The 12,186-nt window shown below is 41.9% G+C and overlaps 1 protein-coding gene across 1 annotated transcript in view; it reads left to right on the top strand.

The window, feature by feature from the left end:
- The first annotated feature begins 8,224 nt into the window (after positions 1 to 8,224).
- F5 (coagulation factor V) overlaps positions 8,225 to 12,186 on the top strand; it is an 80,646-nt gene continuing 76,684 nt past the window's right edge. Inside the window, exons 1-2 of the mRNA XM_075196374.1 lie at positions 8,225 to 8,630; positions 11,215 to 11,297. Coding sequence (XP_075052475.1) covers positions 8,476 to 8,630; positions 11,215 to 11,297 — 238 coding nt within the window. The 5' untranslated portion in view covers positions 8,225 to 8,475. The remainder of the gene's footprint in view (positions 8,631 to 11,214; positions 11,298 to 12,186) is intronic.

Below are 12,186 nucleotides of genomic sequence, written 5' to 3'. Positions count from 1 at the left end.
AAATTGTGTACCGGGGCCACCACACTACGCAGTCAAGATAGATAGATGCGTATCATAGATAAAGTACATTCAGTGGTGTGGGGCAAATTGAAAAATATTCAAAATGCACCGACATTATCAAAAACAAGAGGTTTTCACACGCTGAAACTCCAACATGTATATGATGGAGAGGATGGAGGAGCAGCTGTATGTGCAGTGTAATGCAGACCTGTTGAAGGTTTTTTATATATTTTATTGTGGTGCCCAGTGCCCACTACTCTACGCAGTCCAGATACTATTTTTGGGTGTAATTCTGACCTGTTGAAGGTTTTCTATATATTATATTGTGGTGGCCAGTGGCCAGTCCTCTATGCAGTCCAGATACTATTTTTGGGTGTAATGCAGACCTGTTGAAGGTTTTCTATATATTATATTGTGGTGGCCAGTGGCCAGTCCTCTATGCAGTCCAGATACTATTTTTGGGTGTAATGCAGACCTGTTGAAGGTTTTCTATATATTATATTGTGGTGGCCAGTGGCCAGTCCTCTATGCAGTCCAGATACTATTTTTGGGTGTAATGCAGACCTGTTGAAGGTTTTCTATATATTATATTGTGGTGGCCAGTGGCCAGTCCTCTACGCAGTCCAGATACTATTTTTGGGTGTAATTCAGACCTGTTGAAGGTTTTCTATATATTTTTTATTGTGGTGCCCAGTGCCCACTACTCTACGCAGTCCAGATACTATTTTTGGGTGTAATTCTGACCTGTTGAAGGTTTTCTATATATTATATTGTGGTGGCCAGTGGCCAGTCCTCTATGCAGTCCAGATACTATTTTTGGGTGTAATGCAGACCTGTTGAAGGTTTTCTATATATTATATTGTGGTGGCCAGTGGCCAGTCCTCTACGCAGTCCAGATACTATTTTTGGGTGTAATTCAGACCTGTTGAAGGTTTTCTATATATTTTTTATTGTGGTGCCCACTGCCCACTACTCTACGCAGTCCAGATACTATTTTTGGGTGTAATTCTGACCTGTTGAAGGTTTTCTATATATTATATTGTGGTGGCCAGTGGCCAGTCCTCTATGCAGTCCAGATACTATTTTTGGGTGTAATGCAGACCTGTTGAAGGTTTTCTATATATTATATTGTGGTGGCCAGTGGCCAGTCCTCTACGCAGTACAGATACTATTTTTGGGTGTAATGCAGACCTGTTGAATGTTTTCTATATATTATATTGTGGTGGCTAGTGGCCAGTCCTCTACGCAGTCCAGATACTATTTTTGGGTGTAATTCAGACCTGTTGAAGGTTTTCTATATATTTTTTTATTGTGGTGCCCAGTGCCCACTACTCTACGCAGTCCAGATACTATTTTTGGGTGTAATTCAGACCTGTTGAAAGTTTTCTATATATTTTATTGTGGTGCCCAGTGCCCACTACTCTACGCAGTCCAGATACTATTTTTGGGTGTAATTCTGACCTGTTGAAGGTTTTCTATATATTATATTGTGGTGGCCAGTGGCCAGTCTTCTATGCAGTCCAGATACTATTTTTGGGTGTAATGCAGACCTGTTGAAGGTTTTCTATATATTATATTGTGGTGGCCAGTGGCCAGTCCTCTATGCAGTCCAGATACTATTTTTGGGTGTAATGCAGACCTGTTGAAGGTTTTCTATATATTATATTGTGGTGGCCAGTGGCCAGTCCTCTACGCAGTCCAGATACTATTTTTGGGTGTAATTCAGACCTGTTGAAGGTTTTCTATATATTTTTTATTGTGGTGCCCAGTGCCCACTACTCTACGCAGTCCAGATACTATTTTTGGGTGTAATTCTGACCTGTTGAAGGTTTTCTATATATTTTTTATTGTGGTGCCCAGTGCCCACTACTCTACGCAGTCCAGATACTATTTTTGGGTGTAATTCTGACCTGTTGAAGGTTTTCTATATATTTTTTATTGTGGTGCCCAGTGCCCACTACTCTACGCAGTCCAGATACTATTTTTGGGTGTAATTCTGACCTGTTGAAGGTTTTCTATATATTATATTGTGGTGGCCAGTGGCCAGTCCTCTATGCAGTCCAGATACTATTTTTGGGTGTAATGCAGACCTGTTGAAGGTTTTCAATATATTTTATATTGTGGTGGCCAGTGGCCAGTCCTCTACGCAGTCCAGATACTATTTTTGGGTGTAATTCAGACCTGTTGAAGGTTTTCTATATATTTTTTATTGTGGTGCCCAGTGCCCACTACTCTACGCAGTCCAGATACTATTTTTGGGTGTAATTCTGACCTGTTGAAGGTTTTCTATATATTATATTGTGGTGGCCAGTGGCCAGTCCTCTATGCAGTCCAGATACTATTTTTGGGTGTAATTCAGACCTGTTGAAGGTTTTCTATATATTTTTTATTGTGGTGCCCAGTGCCCACTACTCTACGCAGTCCAGATACTATTTTTGGGTGTAATGCAGACCTGTTGAAAGTTTTCTATATATTTTATTGTGGTGCCCAGTGCCCACTACTCTACGCAGTCCAGATACTATTTTTGGGTGTAATTCTGACCTGTTGAAGGTTTTCTATATATTATATTGTGGTGGCCAGTGGCCAGTCCTCTACGCAGTCCAGATACTATTTTTGGGTGTAATTCAGACCAGTTGATGGGTTTTTAATTGTATTGTGGGGAACACTCCTCTACGCAGTCCACAAAGATACCTCGTTGCAAGGTTTTGTACTAAAAAAAAAAAATTATTGTGAGGTGTTAGGTGTTCAGAATAGCCTTTAAATTAGTGGAAATTATTGTTATTGGATGTTATTGAGGTTAATAATAGCGTAGGAGTGAAAATAAGCCCAAAAACTTGATTTTTTTAACTTTTTATGCTTTTTTCAAAAAAAATCCGAATCCAAAACCTTAAATCCAAACCAAAACCTTTCGGCAGGTGTTTTGCGAAACAAATCCGAACCCAAAACATCGAGAAAATCCGGATCCAAAACACAAAACACGAGACCTCAAAAGTCGCCGGTGCACATCCCTAGTGTTAAATAATGACAGCAAGCTGCGTTGCCACTATTTAAACCCACCGAGAATCGGCGGGTTTAAATAGTGGCAACGCTACTATTTTTGAGCTGGACACATCTTAAGTTGTCTTTTTTCCTACATATGTTAGGAGCGCAAATGCATCCACCTCTAAATGAGGCCATAATCTACTATTAAGGGCATACTTGCCCACTCTCCCGGAATGTCCAGGAGACTCCTTAATTCCGGGTAGGTCTCCCACATCCTGTCCATCAAGTTGCAAAATTACGCAACTCTCAGGGAATCTAGTCAGAATGATGCAAATTACCCCGCCACCACACCCCCGCCTCGGATCTCTCGGATGCCAGCTACATAAAGTTGGCGAGTATGAATAAGGGTCACAATTATCGTTACATGTAGATACCTCCCAACTGTCCTGATTTTGGAAGGGCAGTCCATATTTTAGGGCTCTGTCCCGCTGACCTGCCCAGGGACATGTTTGTAGCGAGGGTGGGAATGTTGAGAGGTTTCCTAGCCCAAACCCTGTAAACAGCCCCATGCCATTATCCCTCCACCACCAAACTTCACAGTTGGCATAATGCAGTCAGGCAGGTAACGTTCTCCCGGCATCCGCCAAACCCAGACTCGCACATTTGACTGCCAAACATAGAAGTATGATTCGTCCCTCCACAGAACACGTTTCCACTGCTTCACAGTCCAGTGTCGGTGTGCTTTACACCAATCCATCAGATGCCTGGCATTGGTCTTGGGGATGTGAGGCTTGCATGCAGCTGCTGTTCCACTTTCTAATAATATCACTTACAGTTAACCATGGAATATCCAGCAGGGATGAAATTTCACGAACCGCCTTATTGCAAAGGTGGCATCTTATCACAGTACTACGCTTGAAGTCACTTAGCTCTTTAGAATGACCCATTTTGTATCACAAATATTTGCAAATGGAGACTGCATGTCAGGGTTCCCAAGGTAAGACCACAGAGAGAAACGTGAACTAAGTGGCTTTATTAAAGACACAGGTAATATAGGTTCAGGATGCAATAACTGGTAAGGCAGTAATATAACCACAGATGTTAACAGCGAAATATGCAATACTGTAAAGTAACAGTGAGAAGCAGTAGTCTGCTGATTGCAGGGTTTGATACCTCTGGGAAGGTGGTGAGATGAGTAGCCTGCGGGTTGCAGGGTTGGATACCTCTGGAAAGGTGGTGAGACAAGTAGCCTGCGGGTTGCAGGGTTGGATACCTCTGGGAAGGCAGTGAGACAAGTAGCCTGCGGGTTGCAGGGTTAAATACCTGTGGAAAGGTGGTGAGACAAGTAGCCTGCGGGTTGCAGGGTTAGATACCTCTGGAAAGGTGGTGAGACAAGTAGCCTGCGGGTTGCAGGGTAAGATACCTCTGGAAAGGTGGTGAGACGAGTAGCCCGCGGTTTGCAGGGTTGGATACCTCTAGAAAGGAGAGATGAGTAGGCTGCGGGTTGCAGGGTTGGATACCTCTGGAAAGGCAGTGAGACGAGTAGCAGCAGGTGTAAATCATCTTGAGAAAACGAGTTTAGTTCAGCAGGAAGGGAAACAGTTGAAGCACCACAGTGGCCCCTTTGGTGGCATGGTGGTACTGCAGGCTATATATATGTATCCAGAAGGTCCAACATAGCTCCTGGCAAACAGGAGCTGCAGGAGGCAGATCATGACACTGCATTGCTAGGTGTTTGATTTTCTACACCTCTGGCAATGGGTCTGATTGAAACATCTCAATTCAATAATTAACAGGTGTGGCCAAATACTTTTGTCCATATAGCGTATGTATGTATGTATGTATGTATGTGTGTATGTATGTATGTATGTATGTGTATAGCCCTCTCCCTTGTTCTTTCCCACCACACTTCCCTACAATTAAACCCTTTCATAACACACTCCCCCTCAATATATTTCTCCACTACAGCCCTACCCTCCTCCTGTAATTCATTTCTCCCCCACAGCCACCCCCCAGTAATTTATTGCCCCTCCCTTCCCCTCCTTCATGTTTCCGTACCTCAGACTCTCCAGTAATTTATTTCCCCCCTTTACCTTCCCTATAGTTCACCCTCCCCTCTCTCCTGCCCCTGCCCCTGTAATTTACTTCCAGTCCATCAATCAACCATCATTTATGGATAAGGTCATCTGTGTCTGGGAGCATAGTGCTGTAATGTGACATCGCTGCAAAGCACCATGCTCCTAACCTATCTATAATATGGAGGAGCAGCAACAAGTAACATGATGTGTATGACCTCTGAAACTGACATCATCCTCCCCTGTCCGTTTGCTCTACAAGGTAAGAAGTGGTAGAGGAGGTACAGGCAGAGAGCATATAAATATATAAACCCACCACAGCCAATGCAGGAGGACAGGGTGCAGTGTGGGGGGGCACCATTTTGAAAATAAAAACAACTGATATTTTGTCACTCATTCAGTGATTTAGGCATCCCCAAAATCATGGAGCTCTAGAGCCCTACACAGCCATATCACTACTTCAAATTTAAAATGAACTACACATATTACATACAGAGGCAAACAAAAATGAAGTTATTCCACTCAAACTGCATGCACTCCAAGCAGGGCCGCTGCAAGGTTGCCCGGCGCCCTAGGCAAAGTTTAAGCTCGTCGCCCCCCCCCCCCTCCCCCCCACATAAAAAAATATTTTTTTATTTCACAGCCCCTAACACACTTAGAATTTTTGAAATAAAAATAACTCTTACCTCCTCTTGGCTGGCTAGGATGCAGTTCAGATGTCTGACGCAGCACTGATGTCTGGCGCAGAATGCTGTCCAGGCTTCACTGCTGCCCAGGAGCAAACACAGGATATCTAGAGTGGAGGCTCTAAATGTTAGATTTCAGAACCAAACAAACAAAAAAAAGAAAACATGACATCACTCACCTGTTACAGACTGACATGTACCCGCTGTCCACCAACTTCACTCACACATGCCCATCTGCCCACTAGCTATTCTCACATATGTCACCTATGCCCTTGCATAGCTGCAATTTGTCACGGCACTATTTTAGTACATAGACTCCATAGTCTCTAACTTAAGGACATTTATAAGTGTAATCCCACACTTTCTGTAGCATCCATTCTCCCCCCACACACACATTTACTGTAGCATCCATTCTCCCCCCACACACACATTTACTGTAGCTTCCATTCTCCCCCCCCCACATATTCTGTAGCATCCATTCTCCCCCCACACACACATTTACTGTAGCTTCCATTCTCCCCCCCCACACTTTCTGTAGCATCCATTCTCCCCCCACACACACATTTACTGTAGCTTCCATTCTCCCCCCCCCACACTTTCTGTAGCATCCATTCTCCCCCCACACACACATTTACTGTAGCTTCCATTCTCCCCCCCCCCCACACTTTCTGTAGCATCCATTCTCTCCCCCACACACACATTTACTGTAGCTTCCATTCTCCCCCCCCCCACACATATTCTGTAGCTTCCATTCTCCCCTCCACATATTCTGTACCATCCATTCTCCCCCCCCCCACACTTTCTGTAGCATCCATTCTCCCCCCACACACACATTTACTGTAGCATCCATTCTCCCCCCACACACACATTTACTGTTCCATTCTCCCCCCCCCCCACACACACTTTCTGTAGCATCCATTCTCTCCCCCACACACACACATTTACTGTAGCATCCATTCTCCCCCCCTCCCCACATATTCTGTAGCATCCATTTTCTCCCCCACACACACATTTACTGTAGCATCCATTCCCCCCCCCCCCACATATTCTGTAGCATCCATTCTCCCCCCCCCCCCACATATTCTGTAGCATCCATTCTCCCCCCCCCCACACTTTCTGTAGCATCCATTCTCCCCCACACACACATTTACTGTAGCATCCATTCTCCCCCCCCCCCCACATATTCTGTAGCTTCCATTATCCCCCCACACACACATTTTATGTAGCATGCATTCTCCACCACACACATTTTATGTAGCATTCATTCTCCCTCTTCCCCTTTTTACTGTAGCATCCACTCCTCCTCCCCCCTCGGTTCTCTGCAGCATACTTCTGTCACCCTCCCCTCCGTTTCTCTGTTCCATACTTTCACTACCTCTCCCCCTTTTCTGTACTCACCTTCACTTTTCTTCCATTCTCTTCTCCGCCTCTTGTTTCTTGCTTCTTTCCTCTCTCTTTACTTCTGTCAGACTCCTGTCGGCTCTCTACACTGGCAGCGTCGTGACGTCACGACGCTGCCAGGCGCCAGGCACATTTGAAAATGCGGTGCTGCTTACAGTGCAGCACCGCTTAGGTCTACAGGACCACTATATTGCGGGCGGACGATCCGCCCCGGCGGCGATCGCGCCGCCCGCTTAAAATGAACTTATTCATAATTGTTTTTTTAATAATCAGTCTCCTCGGCCACAGTGCCGCCCCCCAGAGGCCGGCGCCCTAGGCAGCTGCCTAAGGCTGCCTAATGGTAGCGCCGGCCCTGACTCCAAGGCTAAACATTTACACAGTCAAAGAGTTATGAATTAGTCAGTCCTCCAATGCAAAATAATATTTAGAAACAATATTCCTACTGGTGTTATACTGTTTCTGTGCAAACCACTATCTCCCGACTGTGGGACATTGTACCACAATGTATATAGTGTTAATAACTGGCACTGGTGTTATATATTGCATTATAACAGGAAATCCCAGTGACATCTCCATGTGACGTCTGTAAGGATTTTTCCCAGATCAGCAGTCCTGGGTCCTTGCTTGGGATAACTGAATCAGACATTACCATTTATTTGCATAGATCCAGTTTTTATTGAGCATCCTTAGATTTAGAAGACATTGACATAACGGCTAACGGATATTAAGACATATTTCAATGTGTTACCAAAGTAGACAACTATGAGTCCCATAAAAAATCTAAAATGGAAAATTATGAAGTAATTTCCAGCCTATTCCAATCAATATAGTTTTTCCTGTAAATCCCAGAATGTGTACATTGTGCATTTACAGTAAATTTTATTTTTCTCAGTTAAATGAAATAATTAATCATTAACCCTCCCAGCCCTTCCCTAAATAGTTTTCAGAAGACCTTATGAGTGGGGCTGTGACTAACTATCGTTTCACTGTCAGATAAGTGTAAATAAGAAGACTCACACTGTGATTTGCAAAATCTCACTGCCTCTCTGACCTCTGAGAAGCCCTTGTCAGGCAGCATCACCGTTTACTGCTAATGAATGAGCTGGTTTCCTCAGTGCCCTGCAGTTTCCTCTCAACTTTAGGCACATCTTGTTTTACTAAAGTTTGCTGTCCTGAATGGTCGTGGGAGGCTCATCATCTCCTGGTCATGATGTCAATGCCTGGGACAAGAGGTCGGCTTTATTGATCCGTGTACTCTGAGCACTGTTGACAAAGAGAGGTTTTAGAACTTTTAAAAGAGTGTCTGTCTGCATGGACTAAAGAGGGTTACGATGGATCAAGAGAAATATCATTCGATGCCCGTTTTCTTGGTACTTCTGGTGGGCACACTAGCCCAGATCACCCCCTCTGTCACTGGATTTGTCAGGGAATATTATGTGGCTGCTGTGATAAGTGACTGGGACTACAGCAATGCACAGAATCAGAGGTAATATCTAAATATAGTGCGTGTCACAATGCAATCAGATCGTTTGCAATTGTTTTATTACGGAATTTGGTGGTTTTAATACTTTCATCAGATAGTGGCTCCAAATTAATTTGTAGTTAAGTCGTCTGCACAATAATGATCAATCATTATTGCAAATGCATACATACAGCATTGTATGTCAGAAAACAATCATATTGTATGATTGTACCGACAATATATTTACCTTGTTTTGTAGAACATGTTAGTGGAAATGCTTTACTGGTAAGAGGAGCAGTGCAAAATGTAATTGTAATTATAGGATGTGTGGATCTAGATAGACAGATAGAGAGATAGATAAAAATAGATCCATAACACTATAGAACTGCATTATTTTTGTTTAACCACAGAACCAATTATGAATTACCTTTGAAAATAAAAATAAAGTGTAAAACAATCTTAGGGCAATTACAAATATAAAACTTGAGCCTTATATATTTTTATATTTATGATAGTGGCATGTAGACCCATATGAAAGAAATGTTCTAACAATTATAAATTGTAAAATCTTAATTGATCAGTAATTTGATCAGTTTCACTGTATTGTTCATTTTCTCTCTACAACAGCATTGATAAAGTGTCATTCTCCTAAAATCATACATTTTGAAATGCTGAGTTAACAGGTTTCCCCTGACTCAATATGAACAATCACAGACAGGAGCTTTGTCAGCAGTGTCAGCAAACAAAAGTGGAAAAGGAAATGAGTAAAATAAAGTAGTAATTACTTGTAATAATAAATGCAGATATGAAAAGACATACAGTTCTTTGTGTTAAGAGCTAAATAGTAGGGTGCATAGCTCCCTTCTGAGAAATCCTACTGGCGTACGATTTGTATCTCAAAACTTTATTAAAAAATAAAATCCAAATAAAAATAGCTTTCTGCAAACTTATCCATATGGAACTACAAAAAATAAAGCAATTGTAACTAATATTGCATTTATTCTTTCTTGTTTTTTAGAGTGTGGGAAACATTGTGGTTGATATTTTCATACACAAACAAATGTTGTAATGGTAGACAGTGCTATTTAATTCTTATGAGGCTTATACACCCTACTTAGTTCTTCCACTTTATTTTCTGATTTCTTTATCCTTTTGTATTTCAATTTCATTACTTCTGCAATTCAGTGTCAGTTCCTTGGATCTGGATTCTTCTTTCAGGCATGGCCAGGGCACTCAAGTTGTTTAAAAAAGATCAGAAAAATTCTGTCGTAGCCTATATACCGAGCTATACAGACATATTGACATAGAGGGATGTTGTAGGGGCATGTTGTTCGGTTGTGTAGTTGCAAGTTGAATTTACAAAAAAACTTGCAAAAGTTTGTTATTTGGAAAACAACTTAATTTTCAGCATTTCCTTTTACACACTTTACTGTTGCAAATAACACCAGCTTACCTTCTTAATGCTCCCTTTATTGCAGTGGATGGAAATGATTTCTCAAGAGTTAATTGTAATATTTTAGCATTCTGGCTGGCATATCAATTCACACCTGCCACTCAAAACATTACCTGTGTATTTATTCTGTATTACTCTGTGTTAGAGCTTACATTTATACCAATGAAAATATTTATCCAATGTTAAAATGATCATGTCTGGTTCCAGCATTTAATCTACAGTATTTGTATGAAGCTAATATTTTAATGCTATTTGCCATAGCCTACCTTTTACTGATTTTGCCATCAATACTACCCAGTACACCAAATATCAGCTCCATAAAGATGGAACAAGATCTGGAGGCATTTATATCCGGGGTGATCAGTGGTCGAAGTGGGTCAAATGGTGTGGATTTGTTAACCCCGCTAAACCCTGGGTCAACCCAGGTTAAAGAAGACCAAACTCAGCATATAAAAATGTTCTAGTGTATTATATATAACCAGAATTGTAAAGCAGTGATTCCAAACAGGTGTGTGGACACTTGCTGTCTCACAGGAATTAATAGGTGCACTGAATAAACTATATATAGCTTACGTACATGCTAACATTTTAAAATAATTTAAGCTGTTTAGGTCAGAACATGACATAGAGTCAAATATATTCAGGCTAAGCTTGTGCTCATTAGACTTGCCTCTAGAAAGGCACATCACTTTCTACCAGCTTGTCAGAATAATGAGCACCTCCAGCTGTCCAATTAATTTAAGCGAAATAAAACAAAAACAAAGGCCAGTTTTTTTTATTTCACCTTATTTAACAATACAGCCGCTTCTTGTGGCACTTCCCTAGGCTGTATGTGCAGCCTTAGCAAAAGCATTTGCCACTTGGAAAGATGTGACTGCATGCACCATTCATTTTACCCACCTATAATCCAGGTAAGAGGAGGGCCCTATTCTACTATATTTGCAGTTTAACACCTTGATTTTCCTCTTCAAGAGCAAGGGGCTTCAAGCAGAGTCACCAAGAGGGGATGCGGGAAGGACCTAAGTACCATGGCCAAGCTCTTCCTTGTGAAAATGTCTTTGTTTTTTATCAGTTGTGTTAATAAAGCTGTTCAGGCACAATAATTCAATTGAATTACTTACTAATTAGTCACGATGATGCTGTTTTGTTATTCAGTTCTGAGTATGTCTTCAAGAAGATGATATACAGGGAATATGAACAAGGCTTTCAGAAGGCAAAACCAGCCTCCAAACTTTCAGGTAAGATTTTTATCATACAAAAAATGTATATATTTGTATAGGAATAAAACAGCATCAACCGTATACTCTCTTAATTTTCTGCTCCCTCTCCCACACTGCATGCCTGCCACTAGCTCACCACTTCAACCTGTCTCTCTCCATTAGCAAATTCTCCATTATAAACTGATCTGATCTCAACAGTCCTAAAAATAAGGATAAAAATAAATTCCTTGACCCAGTCTCTTATTCCAACTGCTACCCTGTTTCTCTCCTACCCCATGTCCTCCAAACTACATGAGTGACTTGAGTACCACCACATATCTCAATGATCTTCTTACTGCAAAGTATAAGGATCACTTACTTATGCTCATGGTCCTGGACCTCTCTGCTGCTTTAAACATCATTGATCACCGTCTTCTCCTTCACACCCTTCATTCCACTCCTTCATAACACATTTCTTTGCTGGCTTACTTTTTACCTATCCATCTGCTCTTTTAGTGTCTCTACCTTTGGCTCTTCACTCCACTTCGACTATCTTTTGTGTTCACATAGGTCTCAGCCTCTGCTTTTTATTCACTGCACATCTCTTCTGTTGTTGAGCTAATCTGTACATTCAGCCTCCAATACCACCTCTAGGCTGATGACACACAAATCTACCTGCCTCTCTGCTATTTCCAAATGGAAGTCATAACACCGCTTAAAGTTCAACATCTCCAAAACACAGATTATGAATCGTCCCATCTTCCACAGTTACCACCAACCCTTAAATCACCCTCATCAATACCACAATTTCCTCTACAAAGCCCACTGCCTTGGTGTCACCCTCTGCTTTACTTCTCACATCAAGTCTTTCTCCCAGTTCTGTCACCCCCACCTTTGAAATATTGCTAGAATATGCTCTTTTCTTACC

This window comes from Mixophyes fleayi, chromosome 2 (genome assembly GCF_038048845.1).
Source record: "Mixophyes fleayi isolate aMixFle1 chromosome 2, aMixFle1.hap1, whole genome shotgun sequence".
NCBI lineage: Eukaryota > Metazoa > Chordata > Amphibia > Anura > Limnodynastidae > Mixophyes > Mixophyes fleayi.
The sequence above is the reverse complement of the archived record's forward strand: the minus strand, read 5'-3'. Positions and strand labels throughout refer to the sequence as shown.